The 24,903-nt window shown below is 37.2% G+C and overlaps 1 protein-coding gene across 1 annotated transcript in view; it reads left to right on the top strand.

The window, feature by feature from the left end:
• Cdkl5 (cyclin dependent kinase like 5) overlaps nucleotides 1–24,903 on the top strand; it is a 173,085-nt gene that overhangs the window by 108,116 nt on the left and 40,066 nt on the right. Inside the window, exons 4-8 of the mRNA XM_077107154.1 lie at nucleotides 106–151; nucleotides 11,821–11,957; nucleotides 16,264–16,384; nucleotides 18,450–18,509; nucleotides 21,367–21,457. Of these exons, the coding sequence (XP_076963269.1) occupies nucleotides 106–151; nucleotides 11,821–11,957; nucleotides 16,264–16,384; nucleotides 18,450–18,509; nucleotides 21,367–21,457 (455 nt within the window). The remainder of the gene's footprint in view (nucleotides 1–105; nucleotides 152–11,820; nucleotides 11,958–16,263; nucleotides 16,385–18,449; nucleotides 18,510–21,366; nucleotides 21,458–24,903) is intronic.

A 24,903-nucleotide genomic window follows, 5' to 3' on the forward strand; every position in this document is an offset into this window, starting at 1 on the left:
TTCTGGGTTCTTGCTACTCTGTCTCAGAATATACCCGCAGGTAATTGGTTCCCCAATTGGAAAACCATTGAAGAATGACTTTCCTTCTGCCTTTTTCCTTTGCAGGAAACACATGAAATTGTGGCAATCAAGAAATTCAAGGACAGTGAAGGTATATGTGTATTTTTTTTTCCTTCTTTATTAAGATTTTGTAAAGGAAGTGTGGAAAGATGGGGTTTAGCTGGTTGGACCCTATCTTTTCCTAAGATTTTAAAGACATCATCTCAGAAAGTGAATATAGCTTATTTATTATCATGCTTTGGGCTGAAAAATTTAGTTCCTTTCATATGAATCTTTTCATGTATCCTGATATTAGAACATTTATCATGTGTTTTACAGTACAGTCAACATTGGAAATCTTGCTTCAAAGACTGTATAGAAGTCATCTACACTGTTTCCAAATATAATTAAAATGAAAAGGCTGATTTAAAGAAAATGCTTCTCTGAGTCACACAAATAGCTAGTGTTTTGTGAAAGGTTTCTGTACTCTCTCCAGCTCCTAGTCAGAGTTAGAAATACAAGAATAATGAGAGACAGTATCAAGGGGTGATTTTATATTTAGAATCACTCATTTGAAGAATAAAAGCTTTTTGAGAAGAAATAGCATACTCTGAAGGTCTTCATCACACATCTAGACCATTTCAAATAGAATATTGAAATTACTCTATGCTGGGAAAGAAACTTTAAAATATAGCATTTAGTAATTCATCTGGTTTTTAATCTCTACTGTTGGCCAAAGATAGCCAGCTGATCATGAAAATCTGCATGGCCTTTAAGGAGTTGTAGGGAGTGTTTCTTCACATTTTTTTTAGACAGAGAACTCCAGTAGAAATACATTTGTATCCTAACCCAGTGTCCATACACATACTGTACTAGATGTAACTAAAACAAAAGTATCACAAACTACTTTGTTGTACTAATGTAAGGTACTCCATTTTCTGTTCTCTCCTGTTCATATAAACTCACATAAATGCCTATCTTGTAGCATCAGATAAATTGATTCTACTACTAATGAGCCACAGCTTGCCATTTGAAAAACAATGACCTAGGGGTAAGAGGAACCAGCATAGCATCAACCTTTGTATCTAATCAGAAGTATGAAGATTGCCATCACAGCTTGCCCTCATCAGATCCCATTTACTAAGCTCTGTAAGATACCAACTTCTACATTTATGAATAACTTCTCCTTACCCTCCCCTCACCCTCAGAGACTCGGCAAACATGAAACAACTGAAAGGGCTTGCTAACAAAAATGTCCCAGGATAGATTCAGTACTGTTTGATGTAATCGAACTCTGATGTTCTGGTTATGTGGAGCACATGCATATCAGCTGGGAACTTTAGCAGCCATTGTGAGGGCAGCCTTAAAGGAAGGCAGTGGAAAAATGCTTTTAGCTTTTTCTGGGCTGGGACAGGTGCAGGGGGTGGGGGTGCAGAGGGCATGCTTCAAAGGGTGTGCTGTGGTCTAAAGGAAGCAGTAGCCCTGGGCCAACCCACTGTGAGACCATTGGAAATGAGCTCTTTGAGCAGTGACTTTGGACTAACGACAGGTGGCCCAGAGACAAACGATGATCTCCTAAAAAGAGTGGTTGCATCAGTAGATGAAAGCACAACTTTCGTATGTGTGCAGAGGCTTCTGGCTGTGCATTCATCTTACAGGGCACATCGGCAAGCATCAGATATCACCAAAAATAATAATTGTCATTGGGTTTTTAAAAAGGAGTGCAATCTAGGCCATTTATACCATTGCTTTTTTTTTTTAAACTAAATACCATATTTTTTTTTACAATCTCTCTCCTGTGGCATACCAGTGATTTGCTATAATTATGATATATGTTTTTGTTCTGTTGAGTTATACATGACATATTTATATAAATGTGGAGTGTATCTTATTCTAATTAAGATCCCAGTCTTGTGGATATACACGATGGTGAGATTCACTGTGGTATATTCATATATGTATATAGGAAACATGTCAGATTCATTCCACTTTCTTTTCTCTATTCCCATCCCCTCTCCCTTCCCTTCATTTCCCTTTGTCTAATCCACTGAATTTCTATTCTTCCCCTCTCCATCATATTATATATTTTTACTTGTTATGATACCTTCAGAATGGCAATCAGTGGTGTATCTGCAGTAATTCATAACACACTGAGCCAGGTACTGTTAGGGCAATAAAGATAACACATGTGAAGCTTATACCTATTGGTAAAATTAAGACCTGTAAATAAATAATCGTAAAACAGAATAAAAAACAGTGCCTGAGTAGAGACATGATTCATTTTGACGTAAGAGAGATTGTGTCTAGCTGTGGCATCCAAAGGTATGAGTATAGTCTAGACATGGAAAAATTTTGATCTGTCCTTATTTCTCTGAGTTGACAAGTCATTAATTTGCTGTGCCCTCGTCTCTGCTAGACCATTATTAATCACCCCTCACTGGCATGGAGCCTTATCACCTATCCCACTTTGTTAATGTACACCTACACGTACTTTTAGAGAGATACTTCCGAAGCATTTCTTTGATAGAATCTGAAGACATATCCAATTATTAATAAACTTTTTAGTTCCATCCTGTTATAGGCCCACTTTCCTACTGTTTCCAGTTCTCCCTGGGACATCTACTACTGTTGTCTGTGTCTTTTATCTTTTTCCTCCTGTCAGAGTAATGTCTTACTTAATGGAATGAAAGAGTACATGTATGGTGAACAACCCTTTTGGAGTGTGGAATGAACATAAATAGTTTCATACAGGTGAGGCTGTCCAACTCCTGTGTAAACCATTTAATCTGAATCAGTTTATTATCTTAAATTTCAGTTAAGCCTATTATAATAAAAGGTATGGTGTCATAATAATATTGTCATGTAGCTCTTATTCATCTCTTTTATTAGTTACTCTGAAAGTATCCTTTTGATATTGCAATGGTGATTATTCTAAGTTAATGTTTAAAAATCTTTGTAAAGATGATGGTATAATTCCATGAAAATAACATTAAACTGAAGCAGGATCTGTAATTGGTCTGACTAACATTCAATCTAATGAAGTATTCTCAAATTGATATCAAAGGATATTTTGTGAGAGTAGTTATTACCTTCTGGTAGATTTGAAAGATTCTGATAATATCTTTAAATATTCTTAAATCCATATGTTGTCACAAATTTGTGGAAAACATTTTCAGGGCTACAGTGTTAAGGTAGACTACTATTTAGTTCAAGAGGTCCCTATTATTCCAGGATATCAATTACTATTTAAAATGGGGGAAAAATTCATAGTAAATAAATGTTATATTGGAACTCTCAGTTGAAAAATTGGAACTAAAATTATTAATGAATATAAGTATTTTATACTTAATACAATTGAAGTTATAATAACAACTATACTGTAAAATTACTCTTCCTCTCAAAAATAATCACTTTTTGAGAGGAAGAGTAATTTTACAGTAAAATTGTAGACTAGGCTAATGAATGATTTCCACATTAAAAAGAGGGTCATTAAAAGAATATTCAGAAAAAATTTAAAAAGCTTTGTCAGTTTTCTCTTCATTTTTTGTATTCCTGACTTTCTGTCATCATCTTTTTCAGGTTTTTATTCTCTAGTTGTTAGCTGGTATAACTCTATCAGATCATTTTTTCTCAGTGTCTTTTTCTATAATTCTCCCTCGAAAGACTTTGATACCTTGGGGTTAGAACAGAAACTCTTATTAAAAGGAAGGAATGTGGACTGGGATTGGAGCTCAGTGATAGAGCCTGTGCTTAGCATGCTTGAGGCTCGGGTTCAATCCTGAGCACTCCCCCAAGAAAGGAGGAGATGGTGTGGGAGGAGGATGTTTGAGGGCAAATTTTAATCTGAGAACACTTTGTTAGTTAGATTTTTCTTATTTCAATGACTTCTGCCTCTTGACATGTCATCATAAATTGGAAGTGTCAGTGAATTCTTAGCAGTACCTAAATGATGGTATTATAAATTTGTCAATTAAGTTTCCACAGAGAAACATTCCGGTGAATACCAAACCAACCAGAAGTCTTCATCAAATTATTTGCTCATTATTTGGATTTTCTGAGAAGATCAAAAAATGACCACAGACTATAAAGATAATAGATACTATTTAGGTAAAAGGTACTTTTCAGACTATGTATAATTATAAATTTAGCCTAATTACCCTACTCTTCCTGTAATTCCAGTCTTATGTGATGAGATGTGATGTTTACACGATAATATTCTGTCATTGTTGGTTCATCATTCTCACCCATTGGCATGTATAAAAGCCTTCTGCCCCAAACTTATTAAATGATCTAAGAGCACTGATTTAGATTAGGTAGCTTTGATGGGGTTCTTTTTTTTTTTTTCTTTTTTGGAACCGGAGGTCGAACCCAGGGCCTTGTGAATGTAAGGCAGACGCTTTGTCACTGAGCTACATCCCAGCCCTAAACTAGGTGGCTTTGGACCAGCAAGAATTAAAAATATCGTCTGCTAAATCTTTATTTTAGGAGAACCTGTGGTCTAGAATTTATTTTTTAGTTTTTTAGGTGGATACAATTTATTTATTTATTTATTTATTTATTTTTATTTTTATGTGGTGCTGAGGATCGAACCCAGTGCCTCTGCATGCTAGGTGAGCACTCTTCCACTGAGCCACAGCCCCAGCCCTCTAGAATTTATCTTTGACTCATGTTTGGATATTCCTTTTGATTCTTGGGACTTTTCTATCTTTCCTGGAATGTACAAATGATGGGATGAGGAAAGATCTTCCCTACTTGTCATGTGTTTCATGTCTTGCTTATGTATTCTATAAATATTTTTCTCTTGGGTGGACATATTTATTCTTCTTAATTATTAGACCATGTTTAATTGATCATCTTTTCTTTCTTCCAATTTATTTCATTCTTATTTTTACCCACTAGAAAAATCTATACTTTGTATCATGTTACAAAGCAAGAGTTCATAACCTTGAGTCGTTAAATTCAAGAGCCTCTATTCTCTGAAAGAGAGGTCTTGAAATGAATTTCCCAACCCTTGATTAAGCAAAGAATTTGATTAACTGGGCTTGAGTTTCCTGGCTAGTCATGGTTTCACCACATTTCCTTTTCATGTCCAAAATGGATCACTTTCAAATCCCAGGGATTCTTCTAAGACTTGGTGACCATTTTGTGCCTTTTGTGATTTCATGAGTTTCCACTGTCCTTTTACCAGATCTTCATCTCTGAAGATTGAAGGGTCCTCATCTTTTTTGATACATGAAACAGTAGCACCAGCATTCCAACGTTCCTGACCACGTTAATTGCCCTGCTGCTAATGTCCCTTCTTCAATCAGGACAAGCAGAATCAAACATGGTGCCCCTGTGGTTTCAAACAAGGATGGATTGACTTTTCTTTTTCAATATATCTGTTTAAAGGCCTGTGTTGGGGGCCTCTTTGGCTATACAAAAATGTCAGGTTTGTGATTTCACAAAGTAGGTTATAGCTATTCCTGAATTTCTTTTCCAAGCCCACAGTTCTTTAAAAATAGAGTTACAATAGAGTTTCTGCTCATCTTTAGGTTCTTTTCATCACTTATTTATCTTTGAGATTTCTTTTGCTCTTATGATCTTTCTTAAAAAATAGTTACCTTTTACTTTAGTGAATCTTTTGATTTTTAGATATGGTAACTTGCCTCACTGGTAACCCTATGAAAGTGGGTCAGATTTTGTTTGTTCTTACCTAATGTACTTTCTTCTACCATGTCACCTAGTTCTCATTCGGTGGAGTTATGTATTTATCTTCACATAACTATGTCAGAGTAGCCCTGCTTTCACTAAACCCTCAGTGATAACTGGTGATGAGTTCAGCCAGTATGCGCACAAGCAGGTGTTGTGTAGAAGTGCTAACTCTTGGAGATGGATGAGACCTTGAGAATAATCCAGCTTAACCCTAGCTGCAATTTATTGTTGACAAGTTTGTATGTGATTAACTGAGACGTAAAATGCAAACCCAGAATCTTCACCGAGTTTTTCTTCCACTTGCAGCTTGGCCACTTAGCTTTAGCAGCAAGTCAAGTGCCCAAGTCTGGTAACAAAGTGTCAACCCAAAGCTGGGTGTTTTGGCTCATTCTCCAAATCTCATTGTGTTACATCACTGCCACCTATGTCCCTGCGTTTGACCTAGTCTGTGACCCTTAGCCTACTCATCCTAAGATAGTTAGCTATCCTTTCTAGCCTTGGTTTCTTCATTTGTGAGCAGGAAGAGCTAGCCTGTATAGAGAGCCCACAAGGACTCTTTCAACTAGAAGACAGTGATTTTTCTGCTATTTTCACCTTTAAAAAACTGCCCCACTGAAGCACTTTGCTGCTTTCTGCTCCTCTGGGGAGAGTAGCCCATGCACATGGAGCGTATATTCCTTTTCCCCATCATCTCATCATTTGCTGCCTCAATTTTTATCTTAAAAGTGCAGGACAGGCTGAGAACCTTAAAAATACTTAGAGAAACAAAATTATAGGATGTTCCCAGTAATGAAGAGTGCACATTTTGCCTGCACTTTGGGAATTAATAACTCCATTTCCTGCCTGCTCTCATTCATTACAATTTTAATGCTTAAGCACTTACCTCCACTTTTATTACCTATGACTGGCATAAAGTAAAAAAGCATTCATTTCCTAAAAATAGGCTGCTAAAATGAAGTTGTTTTGGCACTACATGCTAGTTGATTTAGTGTGCTTCTTTTTGCAGGGTCATTTATCTTCTCTTTATAACCATTGTTCAGTGAAATCAGTATAGATTTGAATGATGTATAACAAAGTACCAAAAGTCATTTAGGCTTATAATTAGTAAAATTTTAACGAAAAGAAATAATTATTACATTTGGAAGAGACCTTAAAATTGGGAGGACTGTAAGGGTCCAGCGAAACGTCGGAGGGAGAGACCACAAGAGACCGGCTCCATGCAATTGGCAGAAGAGGTTTTATTGATTCAACATGCTGAGGCTCCAGGCTCACTCAGGAAGATACAGCAGCCCAGAGCCCCGAGCAGAGGTCAGGCAGAGCTTAAGTACACTTTTTGGGGAAGGGGGGGGGATATTTAAGCTGATTGATTCTGGGCCCGTGGTGCCTAGTGCCAGGCGACTCAAAGTCCCAAGTTATCAGACCACCAGAGGAGTCAGTGAGAATGTTTACTGGGGCAGCTCCGCTATTGTCCTAACAGCTACAGAGATCAAAGGCTTCGGGGTAGCCGAGGTATTTAACATATCAATGGTCTCTTACTTTACAACCCAAGCCTTGCAGTTAGAGACTTCACAATGTTCGGTCTTTTACACTTTAACTCTGGCTCTGCGGCTTAGAATCAGCTTAGAAATTTTACCTTTACAGGACATTTATTTATTTACTTTACTGATGGAAAGTTAAGTGGCTTGCCCAGAGTGACATGTCACACTGTTAATTAGTTAAAATACTAAATTGAAAATCTAGATTTCTATAGTCTTGTTCCAGCATTCCTTCTACTAAAGTCATTCTGGTTCAGGTATTCTGAGGTGGCTTTATCCGTTAGCAAAGTGAAACTGCCATAGATCGATAATACAAAGTGCCCTCTTTTCACTTGCTTTACGTGTGCCAACAATTCATCAAGCATTTGATTAGGGAAGATATACCAGCTGTATTTACTTACTGACTTGGTATTACACAGCTCCAGCATAGTTTATGGGTACCTTTTTTTTGTACTGGGATTAAACCCCCAGGTGCTCTACCACTGAGCTATATCCCCCACCCTTTTTATGTTTTTATTTTGAGACACAATCTCACTAAGTTGCTAAAGACCTTGCTAATGACTGAGGCTGCCTTCAAATTTGTTATCTTCCCACCTCAGCCTTCCAAATTGCTGGGATTACAGATGTGTACCAACATGCCCAGCTAGTTTGTGGATACTCTTAAGGATTTCATACACACAGTTCTTGACCTCAGTACTGTCAGTTTTCTGGAGCCTCCATTTTTTGCAATCACATGTTATAAAAACAACCAGTCAGAGGTGAATTAGGGAAAATCAATTCAGTTTGTCTTATTATGTGATAAGCAGTCTATTCAAAGTTCTTGAGAGAGAAGAGACTAAAGCATTCTTCTCAAAATTGAGAGGGCAGGGCTCTGGGGGTATGCTCAGTGATAGAGTGTCTGTGTAACATGCTTAAGGCCCTGAGTTCCATCCCCAGCACCAAGCAACAAAATAGAACAAAACAACAACAAACCACACACACACACACACACACATATGCAAAACAAAGAGGGCAAAGTGCCTATTGTTTGCTATCCTGCACTGTTTCCCCCACCTCTGAAAAGAGGAAGAATTAGCAACATATGAGCAAAGATCTCATGGCTCTAGCTGAAGCATTTATGTAGGAAGTATTTATCATTCACCTCTTTGTAGCAGGTGCAGTGCTGGGTGGTGGGGTGTATATTGTTGAATGGAAGAACTTAGTCCTATCCTCCTAAAGCTCTGGGTTTAGCAGAGGTGACCACACAGGTGGTAAAACAGTAAGCAGTAAATGTACTGGTTACGCATCTCTGACCTGGAAATCCAAGTTTGGAAATATTGCAAAACCTGAAACATTCTGAATGCCACAATTGGAAATGACCTTGAATGACAGGTCACAGTCAAAATACAAGTGCACTAAAAAAATCATATAAATTTACCTTCAGGCTGTGTGTATACCAAACATACATGAATTTTGTGTTTTATTGCCGCAGTCTGGCTGGGCACAATTCAGGAGCCACTTGTCAAAAGAAACGAACTTTATTTTTAGAACACATGCCAAACCACACAGCTCTTCAGGAAAACCCTCAGAGCCCAACTGACACCACCGGCTTCCCACAAACCTCTCAACCTCCCCCCCCCCCTCTTGAGGCCAATTGGCTGGGTCGTGTGGGCGGAGCCAAAAAAGTCCCCCAATGAGCAGCTCTGTGGTCTGAAAGGGTGGGGAAACAGCCCAATGAGCATCACCGCAGAGGAGCCAATCAGTTGGCAGCTAGAAGTTTGCTGGGGCAGCTGTGAGCCAATCATCAGCTGGCAGCTGGAAGTTTGCTGGGGCCCCTTCGGCTGTGGCTCTCAACATTTTACCTTGACTTCCAATCCCAAGATAAATATCTCATTATGTAAAAGCACATATTTCAAAAATCCAAAAACATCCAAAATCTGAAACACTCCTGGTCTCAAGCATTTGGGATAAGGGATGCTCTATCTATATTAAAAGAAAAAAAATGACGTGATAGCAAAAGAAAAGCCTAGAGTTCTGTGATAAGGTATAGTGGAATGGGGCCATCTTGCCTCAAGGTCTGGGAAAGACTCTTGAAGAGTGATATTTAAAAGAAAACTGGAAGGAGCCAACAGCCCTATAAAGAGCCAGGGTGGTAGACTGAACATTCTGGGAATGGGGGACAAATTGAAAGGTCCTATGGCTAAAAAATAAGGTTTTGGGTTATTTTGAGAACTGAAAGCCTAAGATGACGAAGGGAAAGAGGAACACAAGGTGAGGTTTCCTGGTATGGCTTCTTTTGGAGACTGGTGGTGGTCCCCCAGGCTGCAACATCTGGGGCTGCTGTAACACTAACCATCACAGAATACCACTTCTCTGGCTAGGCCCCACCTTGGAGAACAGCTGGCCCTATGGCCCTCATAGTCCTTGAAGCCAATTTGAGAAGTCCCCTGATTGCATCTCACTCATTCCCCCTTACTGCCAGGCGTATCTGCTGTCTTGTGCTTTTCCCCCCCATTGTGGGTTGGGCTGGTTCACTGCTTCTGCCACTGTTGTCCTTCCCTGCCACTGTTTTTTGTCTTCCCACAGGCAGCATCTCTGACCTTTCCTGGTCCGTGTTCCAGCATTCTCCAACAGTTGTCTGACTGAAGTAGAATACTTTGCTTATGTAACCAGTTCACAAAGGAGTGTTGACTTTATGTTCCTCTTTGTTACAAATGCTCCACTGCTACAAAGCCTTTGTTTCTATTTCAGTCTCTTCTTTGAACTCGGTTTGAAAGGGGTTTGAGAGAAGGGGCTGGGATAAAAAATGAGCTGAGACACACTCCGGGCTCTGTACTTAGAATCTCCCTCTCCTTTTGTGCCCCCCATCCCTGCTTTAGCCTTTTCCCTCTTGTGTAACTTGTGTAGAAACATGTCTTCCTAGAAATGCCCATATTCCCAAATTCCATTTTCTTCCTCCTCAAATTTGAAGATATGAGCTGGGCACTGTGGCACATGCTTGTATTGTAATCCCAGCAGTTTGGAAGGCTGAGGCAGGAGGATCTCTAGTTCAAAGCCAGCATCAGCAAATTTGAGGTGCTAAGCAACTCAGTGAGGCTCTGCCTCTCAATAAAATACAAAATAGAACTAGGAATGTGGCTCACTGGTTGAGTAACCCTGAGTTCAATCTCCAGTACAAAAAAAAAAAAAAAAAGATATGCCTGGACCTGAGAGTGACCCAACCTCTCAAAGTTAGGATTGTGGCCCTTACCCCAATCTTGGAGCCAAATCATAACTTTGGGATTTTAGAATGGAAATATGGCATGCTATATAACACCCTGTAGTCAAATAGTATTTCTGTAGCACAACATATAAATATTCATATTCATATGAACACTGTAAATGGTCTCATGTCAATTCAATTTTGCATCTAAATGAATTTGTCACTCTTAGAAATGATTTCAGTTTTTAGATTGTTTGGGGATTTGAAATTATAGATGAGGGATTATGAACCTTTACCCTCACATATACATACAATAACACAGTATTTTTGAATTTCCTGGAGCTATTATAAACATTCATTTAAAATGAAATATTAGCTCTTCACTCCCTGCCCATTAATCTATCTGAGTTAAGGTGACTTCTTTCTCTCTATCTGTGGAGCTTATAATGAGTGAAGTTGGTGGTATGCAAGGGCATATACTGGTTCAGCATCAGTTCTTATCCAAGAACAGCTATACCATCTGGGATGGTCAGATGGACATGCCACAGGAAGGCAGCGGGAACCTATAGCAGCTGCTATTCAGAGAGGCGATCACTCTTAAGAAGTCCCTGCAGTTTGGCCACGAGCTTCATTGTGGATGCCTGGCACACAACCTCTGTTCAGTGTGGTGACTTACATGCAGATGGGGGAATAAAACACTCTTTAAAGCCAAAGCTTGAGGGCAACCTTAGGGACATCAGCTGCTACTGATGCTGGCAGCAGAGAAGGACCTCTATGCTCTGATATACTTGATTCTTATGGCCCTTTTAAATGCCTTCTTCCCCAGTATAGAGTGTTAGAGTTAAATGACAGTGAATTTGTTTGTTGTTCCTATTAACCCATGTTTCTGTACATACACTTTACAATAAGAAATATAAAGCTGGGTATGGTGGCACATGCCTGTAATCCTAGCCACACGGGAGGCTGAGGCAGGAGAATTGCAAGTTCAAAGCAGCCTCAGCAACAGTGAGGTGCCAAGCAACTCAGTGAGACCCTGTCTCTAAAAAGAAATACAAAAAAGGGATGGAGAATGTGGCTCAGTGGTTGAGTGCCCTTGGGTTCAATCCCCAGTACCAAAAAAAAGGAAGAAAGAAAAAATAAGAAAAAGCAGAAAATCGGGTCCTTGCTGGTCAGGCAAGCCTTTTCTTCTTTAAATTCTTCTCAATTTTTTTTCCAACAAGAAAATGTATTACTTAATATTCCATCTGTAATCTTAAGCAGAAGTACCCAAAGTAGAAGATGAAATTGGGATGTTTTCAGTGTTCTTAAAATTCTTTGAAAAGTAGTTTGAAAACTTTAATTTTTCTCTCTTCACTATTGTTTACATTCTAGAAAATGAAGAAGTCAAGGAAACGACTTTGCGAGAGCTTAAAATGCTTCGGACTCTCAAACAGGAAAACATTGTGGAGCTGAAGGAAGCTTTTCGTCGGAGGGGGAAATTATACCTGGTGTTTGAATATGTTGAAAAAGTAAGTCATTGATTGCCAATGTGCAGATTTGCTTGTCCATTTCAGATATTATCGAAGAAAGTATTATTTAGTATAACTTGTCAATGTACTCATAATCTAAGCCTTGAAAAATGAAAATATTATCCGTAATTATGTCCTGAAATATATTTAAGGATTTCATACAATTTAACAGTACAGAGATAACCTCAAGTTTAAATAATATACCAGTTTGTATTCTGACATCTTAGAATCTAGGGTCTAACAACTTATTTTTAGACTTGATTTATTTTAATTAAACCTAAACAGAGTTTCTGAAAGAGAAACAGGAGAATTAACAAATGATGGTCCCGGTGATAGAGGTATGTGTCAGATCTCACCACACCTGGATATACTGGGAGCTTGAATCAGACCTGGGGTAGTAATTGTGCAAAGCAGCCTTTTGTGAACTGCCAGTGCTTGGGCTTTATGTGAGGGAAGGGGGCCTGCCAGGAAGACTAAGGTGAGGCTTGAGGCAGTAGATGAAACCAGGAGTGAGGAATGGGAAGCATGGGAAAAAAGAGGAAAGGCAGGTGTTGTTTGAATTGTCTGTATACTTGCCTTAGCACTTAGAAAGAGGGCTGGGGTTGTCGCTCAGTGGTAGAGCATTTGCCTACCATGTGTAAGGCACTGGGCCAGATCCTCAGTACCACATAAAAATAAATAAATAAAATAAAGGTATTGTGTCCATCTATTAAGAAAAAAGAAGAAACTTATTAGTGACATTTTAAATAATGTGACCTAAAGACAGTATACACTACAGTAATGTATATTAGGTGCCTTTGAATTTTTGGAGAACAGCTTACCCTCAGGACTTGGTGATGGTCAAAACTTAAATACAATAGTAGAGGAAACATGCCAGAGAAGCCTTTTGGAGGTTTCCTAGATGAATAAATAGGTGGCACTTGCTGATATCCTGATATTTTCTAATGAAAATTGAAGTTGGAGGAGTTGTTTGCTTTAGGTCAATTCCCAGGTGCTTGTTATCCCATGACAGAGCATCACTGCCATTGTCATTATCAAATTGGAAGCAGTGTTGTCAAGATGACTGTCCAGCAGTGCAACTTTGAATTCATTCAGCCATTACAAAAAATTTTGTGAAATAAACAATATATATGTCGTAATTTCATTACTTGCTAGCAAAACTTCAAAAATACTAGGTTCTTTGTCATTTTAAGCCATGGCTTTTATGTTTCTTTTCCAAAATCTGTTGGAAGTTTCTTTTTCTGTGTCAATTTAGGTATTCCCCTAAGGTACTTTCCCCAAAAAATAAAACTAAAAGTTGATTTAAAAAAAAAAAAAAAGGAAAAATTATAAGAAAAGGATTGCTGTGCTAGGATCCCAGGGAAAATCAGATGTTATTTATTTTTTAGTTGTCATACAGTTTGTAGTTTTCACTGCCAAATAATAAAATTTCAACAAATCTAGTATTTCACTTTTTTTTATGATCTATTCATGGTGATTGCTCATGATAATGTCACTGTAGTAGAACAAACTGAGAAATTACCTCTGTGTATCTGTTTCCCTCCTGGGTGGGTAATTTGGCATGTTTGAGAGCTCTCTCCTGGTAAGTGTCCAAACTGCTACCAGAATTGCAGGCTTCTGATGCTCAGGCCTGGGCCTTTTCCCCTGCCCTTTGGTTCTTAAGTGGAAGGTGACCATCACACCTGCTCATTTGTGTCAATGCCTAACAGTTAACAGTGTGTCTCAGGAGGGCAAGGAGAAAGATGCTCTTAAGGGGTGTAGGTAGCAGAGACCCTTGATTATAATGTCTTCAACAAAATAACAAATTCAATGGTAAGCAGTGCAGGACTGGTATGGCAGCTCTGCTCTATAGTTTTAGGAACTCTGGTGGGCTGCTTCTGTCCTTTTTGCCCATTCCTGAATAGGGCCCTTATCTTTAAGGTTAGAACAGATCTCCAGCTGTCATATGCCATTGGCCAGGGTATAGTTGCATGGTCACACTGGCTGCTTGGCAGAGAAAAAATGGATTCTTCATTCTGGGCAACTAGGTCTCCAACTGAAAATTTTATGTCTTCGGAGTAAGGCAAGAATAGCTGTCAGGGGACAATATCTCTGCCATTAAGGACCTGTTTTAAAAAATTTTATTTTTCTTGGTTGATCATTTTATTAAAATAGCAAGTGAATCTGTTATAAGTAGGTATAAGAATAAACACAACTGATAAGTATACAACTTATATGAACAAAATTGTGAGGCTGTATTAGAGCAGTGGTTTTCCATCTTTTGGGGGTGGTGGTGGGGGGGGGACAATGCCAGGGATTGGACCCAGGGCTTCCCACATGCTAGGCAAGCACTCTACTACATCCTCAACCTGCCTCAGCCTCCCTAGTGGCTGGAATTACTGGCATGTGCCACCACACCTGGCATCCTCAGGACTCCTTTATATACTCTGAAAATTATTGGGAGCCCTCAGTACTTTTTATTTATGTCGGTTTTATCTATTTATGTTTTTCATATTAGAAGGCAAAACTGAGCAATATGGGACCGGGGTGTGGCTCAGTGATAGAGCTCTTACCTAGCATCCGGAAGGCCCTAGGTTCAATTTCCAGCACCACACACACAAAAATAAAACAAAACAAACAAATAAATAATGATAAACCTGTTAATTTTGACATAAATAAATGTATATGTCAGTCATTCTTTCAAGTAAGATATGGTCTTCCACACACACAAAAATAAACCAACTATAAATAAACCGGCTTGTGTCTCATCTCAATCACCCAAGCACTTTGCCTTAAGACAGTCATGGTCTATGGTCCAGATGGTACATATGCAGCAGAAGAGCTCTATGTGCATTCTTCTTTCTCTTGTAAAAACTTAGATATATACTCTTAAGAAACAAAATTTAGTAAATGTAATATTTTTTACTATGTCATCAAGAATATCCTTAACTAAAACTGCTGTTTTGTTCATTATTATTATTATTATTATTATTATTATTATTATTTAATGGCAAGAGTTAATTACATTGAAAAATCCCTTGCCTTGATTCATGCTAAGGTACTAGCAGTTTACACATTATTTCATTGTACCATTAGTGTAAATGCCAACACAGGAAAAAGGCACATATCTAAGTGTTATGATCAATATAGTTTGACTTCATGGGCACTCTGCGAAGTCTTACTATAGATTGCCAGGACACACTCTGAGAATTGCTGTCCTAGGTGATTGCTTACAAACAATAAGGTGCTGTGGGCCTTAACTCCATTGTGGTTTGCAGAAAAAATGGAGTTTAGTTAACCTGGAAATTCAGTGGAAATTGGCTAAGTGAAGATTCTACTTAACAAATTGCATGAATTTTAGAATGGTCTTAAGATTTTTGAAGATCGAATTGTTTGGGTCTCTGTGTTTTTACTTGTATAGTATTTTTCTTGCCTATTTTAATTTTTGTACTAAATATATTGATCATTTCAATTTTAGGGATTTTTTTTTTTCTTAGTACTGGGGATTGAACCTAGGGGTGCTCTACCATAGAGCCACATCCCCAGTCCTTCTTATTTTTTTTCATTTTGAGACAGGTTCTCATCAGATTGCCCAGGCTGACCTCAAACTTGTGATCCTCCTGCCTCAGGTCTCCCAAGTAGCTGGGGTTATGGGCGTGTGCCCACATCCAGCTCTTTTTTCCTTTTAGAATATTGTTCAGGCCAGGCTCGGTAGCGCACACTGGGAGTCTCAGCGACTCATGAAGCTGAGCCAGGAGGATCTGTAGTTCAAGACCAGTCTTTGGAACTTAGCAAGACTCTGTCTCAGAAACAAAAAGGGATAGGGTTGTGACTTAGTGGTAGAGTGCTTACCTAACATGCGTAAGACCCTACGTTGAATCCCCAATATTGGGGCGGAGGGGATATTATCCAGGTCTTTCCTAGAAATTTTTAAGAGTTGACTCCAATGCAAGTTTCTATTAAAGACATACAGCTTGCTGTGTTAAAATGACTGCCCTCTCTTTTTACATTGTAATGTCATACCTCTACCTTTTATTGTCTTTCCCTTTACATTATTCTAAAATGATGCTTGAAAGTCTTTAGTAAAAAGTATATACAGTTACTATTTAAGGCAGTGTAGAGAAGTAAAAATAGAATTTCTCATAAAAGAAAATCTCGACTTGTAGTATCCTGATCTACCATCAGCTAAATTGTAGATGAGATGCAAAACAAAAAAATACATGTGTGTACTGGATGGATTATCATTCAAGATACTTTCAAAAATTATTAGAACATAATTTCTGGGCCTACCTAATTTTGGAGATTAATATCTTTCTCCAATTTATAGAATATGCTTGAGTTGCTGGAAGAAATGCCAAATGGGGTTCCACCTGAAAAAGTAAAAAGCTATATCTATCAACTAATCAAAGCTATTCACTGGTGCCATAAGAACGATATTGTCCATAGAGGTGAGTATGGAATTTTTTAAATGGAAAGTACTAAAGAAAACATCAAATAAAATTTCAGAATATTTCTATTTAAATGAAATAATATTTTGAAAGCATAGGATATAAGAATTGTCATTCATTCTCCAAGTCTACTTTGTGCCATGTAAAAGACAAATCAGATTTATTTGGGCATTGTGGTGAGAGCTCTGTATAACAAGATCTGCTCTGAACTATAGAAACACTGGTGATACAAAAGAATCCATTAAATGCTTAACTTGGAGTGCCAGTGGAGGTGGAGGTAACAGAGGGAGGATGTCCAGTCTTGTGGTCCAGTCTTTTAGACCAGGTAATGTGAACCCCATTAGAGTCAGGCTTTAAATAACCCCTAAGTTACTGACCTTCTCCCCATTGGCACTCCCCTGTCATTCACTCTTAGTCCAACAATCTCCAGTACATATCTTCACTTCCTGGTTTTCCTTATCCATTAGTGAAAAGTGTTCATTGTCTGCAGGTTGTAGGCATGATCAGCCTTGCATAAAGACCATAATTGTACTTTTATAAACTGTCTTAATTTGTCCTTTACTACCACAAACTGGTGGTTTATACAATAAAAGGGAAATTACTTGCTCAGCATCATCTTTGACTCTATACCATTTATCTTCTCATGATAATCTCTCTTGCATTGCATAATTTTATAGTACTGGGACACAAATGGATACAAAAATGGGCTAAATGAGTGTGTTTATCAGAAAATGTTGCCATACTTAATTCTTGTCCTTGAATTATTAGATAAACAAATACTACATTTTAATTCACCTATACAAATGCACAAGGATATTACTTTAAAAATAGTCTGACTTTTAAGACTGGCTTAAAGGTTGTATGAAGAATGTCAATTCCTATTATTTCTAGTTTGTTTTCTTACATTTGGCTCTCATAGCAGTTACCCTATCAAGGTTGTCAATGGGATAGAAATGCCATCTAGTGTCTAGGGTAATGATTCTAATAACAGTCTATATATTTTGTTCAATAATATTAATGAGGGGGCTGGAGTTGTGGCTCAGTGGTAGAGTGCCTGCCTGGCATGTGTGAGACACTGGGTTCAATTCTCAGCACCACATATAAATAAATAAAATAAAGGTTCGTCAACAACAAATAAAAATATTTTTTTTTAAAAAAAGAATATTAATGAGGAACTGAGTTAGCTACATTTCCATCATGAAAATGTGATTTGGTTAAGTGTATAGCTAACTAGTGGCTGTGAATTAACTGTAGATACCATGATTCTGAAATCTACAGATTTCACTAGTTTTGCCCTTTCTTCACTTAGATCTATACCATGATACAGATACCAGATACTATATGAGATGCCTCCCAAAGGGAGAATTTAACTGCATTTTCCACAAATTTCTGCTCCTCAATTCCTATCGTATCTACAGGAAGTCTATGGGAAAAAATTAGAAATCTTACCTTGTCTCATTCAGTATTGCTTCAGCATTAGACATTGGTAATTGTGAACCACACAGAAAAGCTAAAGAGATATGTAAATATAGAAATTATTCCTTTCTTGTGTCGTCCCCCCCCCCCCGCTACTTGTGCTCATGTATTTTCTAAGTTATCTTGTGAATGTAAACATTTTCTGTTCTATTTCCCTCCAAAAGTTTACATTAATATTTTATGTGGTAAAAATAGTTTCTTGAAATGTGTTGGTCTAGATTCAGTTATTCTTAAACTCCTTAAAGATTCAGTTCATCCCTTTAAGAGTTAAGGTAGGTTGGGGGTGTGTTTTAGTGGTAGAGTACTTGACCAGCATGCTTGAGGCCATGGGTTTGATCCCCAGGACTTCACATCATCATACAAAAAAAAGGAGCAAGGGATTGTGGTCTGCATGTTTCTTGAAATTAATTGAAACTTTTAAATACCAGCATGAAATGTGTTACTCTGGTACTCTGGTTTTCACTTCCATGGTTTTCTATTCAAATTACTCTAGATATATCTAATTAGATGTTGTCACCATGATATAATAGTGTCAATCAGCAGAACATAGGAGATTTTTACTAATTGCTTTTTTATCTTGATATTCTAGATATAAAGCCAGAAAATCTCTTAATCAGCCACAATGATGTTCTGAAACTATGCGACTTTGGTAAGTTAAAAAGAAATTGAGTCCTGGTACAGAATTAATTAGTGTAACATGTAGGTAGCTTTTAAAGGCATATTAAAATTTATCTTTATTTTTTACTTAAATCAGCAGAGCAATATTCTGTTGTTCATTCTGTTGTGTTCAAAATTTGATTGCTAGAGAAGTACTAATCTCTCCTTGCTTTATAGACTATTATCTGCTGTTTTTTAAAAAAATTTAGTATGGGGGCTGGGGATGTGGCTCAAGCGGTAGCTCGCTGGCCTGGCATGCGTGCGGCCCGGGTTCGATCCTCAGCACCACATACAAACAAAGATGTTGTGTCCGCTGAGAACTAAAAAATAAATATTAAAAAATTAAAAAAAAAAAATTCAGTATGTAGTATTTAGTTAATGAGAATTCAAAGCAAATATATGCATGTGTATAGATTAATAAGTCCAGCACCTAATAGCCCCAGAAAAAAATTTCTTAGAATTATCACTGTGGATTCCTGGTTTGAATAAGCTAAAATATTTAAATGTGATAGAAATTGTTATAGGTTTCATCATAACCTCCAAAAATAAAAATTGTTATAGGTTTCATCATAACCACAAAAAATATACATGTGTGTATGTTCACATTGTGCCCATATAATGGTTATGTATCTATATGGTCAAAGCCATTTTCAGAACACTTCTATTTATTTCTGCTCAATGTTCAATGAATGAGACTAGTAACTGATGTGTACTATTTCAGCTCTTACTTGAATGTATAGGGAAGTTTTTTAGTTCTACTGTCTCCTAGGAAAAAAATGTGTATTATGTCCCATATAGGTAACTCTGTATTGTGCTGTTAAACATTTAAAATAGTTTAGAAAATTTTAAAATAAAAAATTAGGGTGTTAGGTCCACAGGTCACTTTGAAGTTAAAAATTTACCTAATCTTTTATATATATAATTTGTTTTAGTTGTAGCTGGACACAATACCTTTGTTTTATTTATTTTTATGTGGTGCTGAGGATCAAACCCATTGTCTCACACATGCTAGGCGAGCGCTGTACTGCTGAGCCACAACCCCAGCCCCAAATTTCACCTAATCTTTCTGTTAAAACATAACAGTTGGATTTTAATTTTTTTTTACATATTCAAATATAACCAAATATAATCACCTCCACATGTAGCTAAGAATATCTCTTTATCGTAAGTAAGTTAGATTCAATTACATTATTGCATAAATGGATTACACAAATGAGCAATAGTGATTTTTTTTTTTTTTTGGAGGGGTGTACCAGGGATTGAACCCAGGGGCACTCGATCACTGAGCCACATCCCCAGCCCTATTTTGTATTTTATTTAGAGACAGGGTCTCACTGAGTTGCTTTAGCACCTTGCTTTTGCTGAGGCTGGCTTTTAACTAGAAATCCTCCTGCCTCAGCCTCCCAGGCCACTAGGATTACAGGCATGTGCCACCACGCCCAGCAGCAATGGAAAATGTTAAAAATCAGTTTTGTAGAATGACCATTTTGTTCAGTGTAGCAATTGGAAGCATGTATATCTGTTTTTACTCAACACTTTCAAAGAGTTTGAACATTATTAACCTTCTTGCCTGAGAAAAAAGGTTTTAATTTTCAACATAATTTATAAGAAATAGTGCAAAGAACTTTGCTCTTTCCCCAATTCTTAAAGAAGTTCTTAAGAAAATGAAAAAGAAATATTGAATGCTGTATCTGATTAAGTTTTGATTTTGGCATTTTTAGCATATCCTTAGCAGCATGATTTTTAGGAATGGTACTTAAGTCTGACTTTCTATCCGCAATTGTGATTATTACGTGATACTGGGACTTTTTGCCCCTCATATACAATTTAGTATGCATACATGATTCTATGGGCCACTGATCTCTTTAAGCTCCAAAGTTACTGAAAATCATAAAGTAAATTAACAAAACAAAAGAGGGGTGGGGTTGTAGCTCAGCGATATAGTGCTTGCCTAGCATGAATGAGGCACTGGGTTCGATTCTCAGCCCCACATAAAAATAAATAAGTAAAAATAAAGGTATTGTATCCACTTATGACTAAAAAATATTTTTTAAAAAATAGAAATGCATGAGGCTGGGGATGTAGCTCATTGGTAGTATGCACAAAGCCATGGGTTCCATTTCTAGTACTGCCACACATACACCATTTTTCAAAACTGACAGACACCTAAATTTTTACCTCTGATTTTAATGCTTTGGTTTTTGTAACTGTTGATGATGAGCCTACATTACACTTAGTGAGTTAGTGGGATAATTAGTTTCTCTTGTTGCCTCATTTTGTGGCTATGCTGTGGCCCCCAAACCTCTTGAAAGAATGTGGGGCAAAAGTAGTAGTCAAGTTTGTGAGGTAATGAAGATACTCCTAACCTGCTTCTCAATCACTAGGAGATGACAGTAATTTTGGCCTGTTTTGTTTCTATCATTGCCAACTGTTAGTTGTTTACCTAGTGGCTGAAACTGTTCAGATACAATAACTATACAAATATCCCTTTAAGTCCCACATAGCAGAATTAATGACCATAATCCCAGTTTAACGTTGACTTATGGCTCTAATGGAGACTTCATTTTGTTCCTAAGATTTGCATTTTTAGGAGGACTGATTTAAAAGTGTGCTCTGAATGCTTAATAAAGCATGAGATAACTTCAAAAACATGAATTTCTTTAGTATATAGTAAATACATCATATACTTCAATTAACATATGAACACTTTACTAACTTTTTAAAATTACAAGGACACTTATTAATAAGCAGCTCATTCAGTATATCAGTCATTATATTCTTTTGATGTTGTTTTAAAGTATTACTAGGACTGAAGTATTTTGCCAACACAAAGTTATTTATTCTTTCAGGTTTTGCTCGGAATCTATCAGAGGGCAACAATGCTAATTACACAGAGTATGTGGCCACCAGGTGGTATCGATCCCCAGAACTGTTACTTGGGTGAGTTACCTTTTCCAAATACAATGATCTCTATGCATGTATTGCTCCTTTATCATTGGCTTTGGGATCACCTATGAAAAATAAGAATTTCAGTTAATTAAATATTTGTCAGTTATAGATTTATTATAACAAAGCACCTGTATTGCTGTAGTATGCTGATTTTAGATATTTAATGAGGGCTAGAGATGTAACTCAGTGGTAGAGTTCTTGCCTAGCCTCACATGGGGCTCTGGGTTTGACTTCCCAGCACCACAAAAACAAAACAAAACAAAAAACAAAACCCACAAAAATGCACCATTTCCTTTGCTCAGGATTCTGGGTGTTAATAATTTGAGTGCAACTCCATAGTTCTCTGCTGGTCTCTCTTTAAATCACTCATCTAGCTACAATTGGCTGGCAGGTTATCTGGCGGCTGATTGGTGTGTGGAGCCTCAGCTGAGACTGATCATCTTTAATCTGTAGGGACTCCTCTTTCAGTAGGCTAAGTAGAAGAGAAGGAGAATTCCATGTTGCAAGAAGTACGCAAAGCAAAGGTACTTTCCAAAACCCTGTTTGTATGACTTTTGCCTCATTTGGCCAAAGCCCATTTCATGGCCAACCCCTGATTCAAGGTAAGGAGATATAAATCCCACCTCTTGATGGAAAAGGTGACAGAGCCACATTATAAACCAGCATGTATATACAGATGGAAGGAATTATTACAGCAACCTTTGCTAATAATCTTCCATGTTAAAATGTAATTGTCTATAGAGTTTGGCATTCTGGCTTACCTGTTCATTCATTAAACAAATATTTATTGAGTGTCTTTTACATCTAGCCACATTGCTAGACACATGGGGTAAATATTGAACCAGTAGCCATTTTCTTCTGAACAGTGTAAATCCTGTTTGATGATACGTAACTATTTTATCACTGCCTTGGTAATTTTTTTTTTCAGCAATACCTCTTAACATTTCATCTACTTTGTACCCACCCTTCCTTTGTCAATGCCCTATCATTCATCTGTTAACCAGAAAAGGATCTTCTGACATGGTTCTCCTTTTCTTTTTAATGCATTTTAACTTTAGAGCCTAAGAGAGGGAGCCCATGATCCTGATCTCCATTACATAGTTTCAGGAATTTTCTACTTACCCTAGTTGTAGTATTTTCTTATTTTCCCTAGATTATATCTCCTTCTTTGAAACCACCCAAGAATGAAGAAAAAAATTCATAATCTAGTAAAATTTGCCATAGTGGTAATGATGACAAGTATGCAAATTGTTAGTTATCTCTTTTCTTTAACGTGCTATATATGTCCTGGGGTATATGAGAAATTCATTTTTTTAAGTGCTTTATGATTATACATAGTAGTTGGGTTCATCCCAACAAAGTCATACATGCATGGAAATCGATTTCAGTTCATAATCCACCCCCCCCCCCCCGCCCCTTCCCTTTTTCCCTCTTGCCCCTCCCCCTTTCTTCTTCCTCTACTAGTCTTCCTTTCACTTTTCTATTAATTTGTGTATTTGATTGGTTCCTTATGTAATCTTAGCCTTCCCTCCCCCTTTCCTTTATTTTACTCTAGTTTCTGCATATGAGAGAAAACATTTGACATTTGAGTTTCTGAGTTTGGCTAATTTCACTTAGCATGATATCTCCATTTCTATCCACTTACCAGCAAATGCCATAATTTCATTCTTTTTAGTGGCTGAGTAGAACTCCATTGTGTGTGTGTGTGTGTGTGTGTGTGTATATCACAATCTCTTAATCCATTCTTCTATTGACAGGCATCTGGGTTGATTCCATAACTTAGCTATTGTGAATTGTGCTGCTGTAAACTTCGATGAGGCTGTGTTGCTAGAGTGGGATAGATGAATTATATGGTGATTCCATCCCTAGTTTTTTGAGGAATCTCCAAACTGCTTTCCAGAGTAATTGTCCTAGTTTGCAGTCCCACCCAACAATGTACAATATAGCAATATAAATTTCTGAATTTTTTTCTGAAGAGCATGACTACATGTTTAAATTATTTTCTGAGGCGTTTGTATGAATGTTAACTATTCATTTCCCAGTGTCTACCAACAAACTGGTAGTACTTCTGGATTCATTGCTGACCCAGAACCTATAAGTATTACTGGCATCAGTTTTTGGAAACTTTACTATTTTTTTTGAAATCAAAAGCTTGCTTCATCCTGAGAATCAAATGATCATTAGTCACTTTATTATCCCCTCATTTGTGTGGACATTCTGGATTTCTGTGCTAATTTTTATTCTTGGATTTAGGATTGATATTTCATTCTGCCTGTGTTTCTTCTGTGTACCATTCTGGACTCATTGAATTTACTGGACACTATTTGCCAATGAAAAAAAGAGTATGAAGTAGATCATTCTCAGAAAACTGAGGTTATGTTTAGAGATGCGTGATAGCTACCAAAAGTAGATGGTGATAGCGCAACTCATTTGAGCTAAATTGACTACTGTTAATCAAGTGATTGTCAAGTACTAGTTGAAGAACTATATTATTTGTGTAAAAATCCCATTGAAATCAGTTGATGTTTAGTTTTACATTAAGAATTTTCATTTTTACGTATTCTCAGGGCTTTGTCCTTGACATTCAAAATAGTTCCAGCTGTGTAAATTATGCAAATCAGATGACAGAAGGAAAAATAGCTTATTTAGGGTATGTAGAGGTTTTTTAAAGGTTTTTCCATCTTGTACCTAGGATGTTTTCTTTCTCTCAAAAAGATATGAAAGAACAATCAGTATTATTCCTCCCCCAGCAAGCTACCAAAAAGATTTAAATGAAGTTTCCTCATATAGTTCTTAAGTTTTTGTGGGAAAGAAATGAAATGTTGCCTTATTGTTGCAGTGATTTGTTACCCTAGAAACATGTTCTGTATAATGTTAACAGTGCTTTGATATTAACTGTTAGTTTTGATATTAACTGTTAATATCATTGTGGCATTCTAGAATTTCATTTCATTTATCATGTATTTTATTTTGGTTTTCCGTTCTTAAAACTTGGATTATTTGCCAGGAATGATTGCACATACCTGTAATTCCTGCAATTTGAGAGGATCACAAGTTCAAGGCCAGCCTGGGCAACTTAATAAAAGATCCTGTCTCAAAATAAAATAAAAAAGGCTGGGGGGCTGGGATTTTGGCTTAGTGGTGGAGCACTTGCCTAGTATGTGTGTGAGGCACTGGGTTTGATTCTCAGCACCACATATGAATAAATAAATAAAATATAGGTCCATCAAAAAAAAAAAAAAGGGCTGGGGATGTAGCTAAGTGGTAAAACACCCCTGAGTTCAATCCCCAGTATCAAACAACAAAGAACTTGTATTATATGTGTTTGAAACTAAAATATATACATGGTTTCTTACTTAAACTACCATAAATAATTTGACTTACAGCCATAGATATTGAGTTATAGGTATAGAGCTGTTTTGGGAATGCTTAGATTT

The sequence above is a fragment of the Callospermophilus lateralis genome, chromosome X (assembly GCF_048772815.1).
Source record: "Callospermophilus lateralis isolate mCalLat2 chromosome X, mCalLat2.hap1, whole genome shotgun sequence".
Taxonomy (NCBI): domain Eukaryota; kingdom Metazoa; phylum Chordata; class Mammalia; order Rodentia; family Sciuridae; genus Callospermophilus; species Callospermophilus lateralis.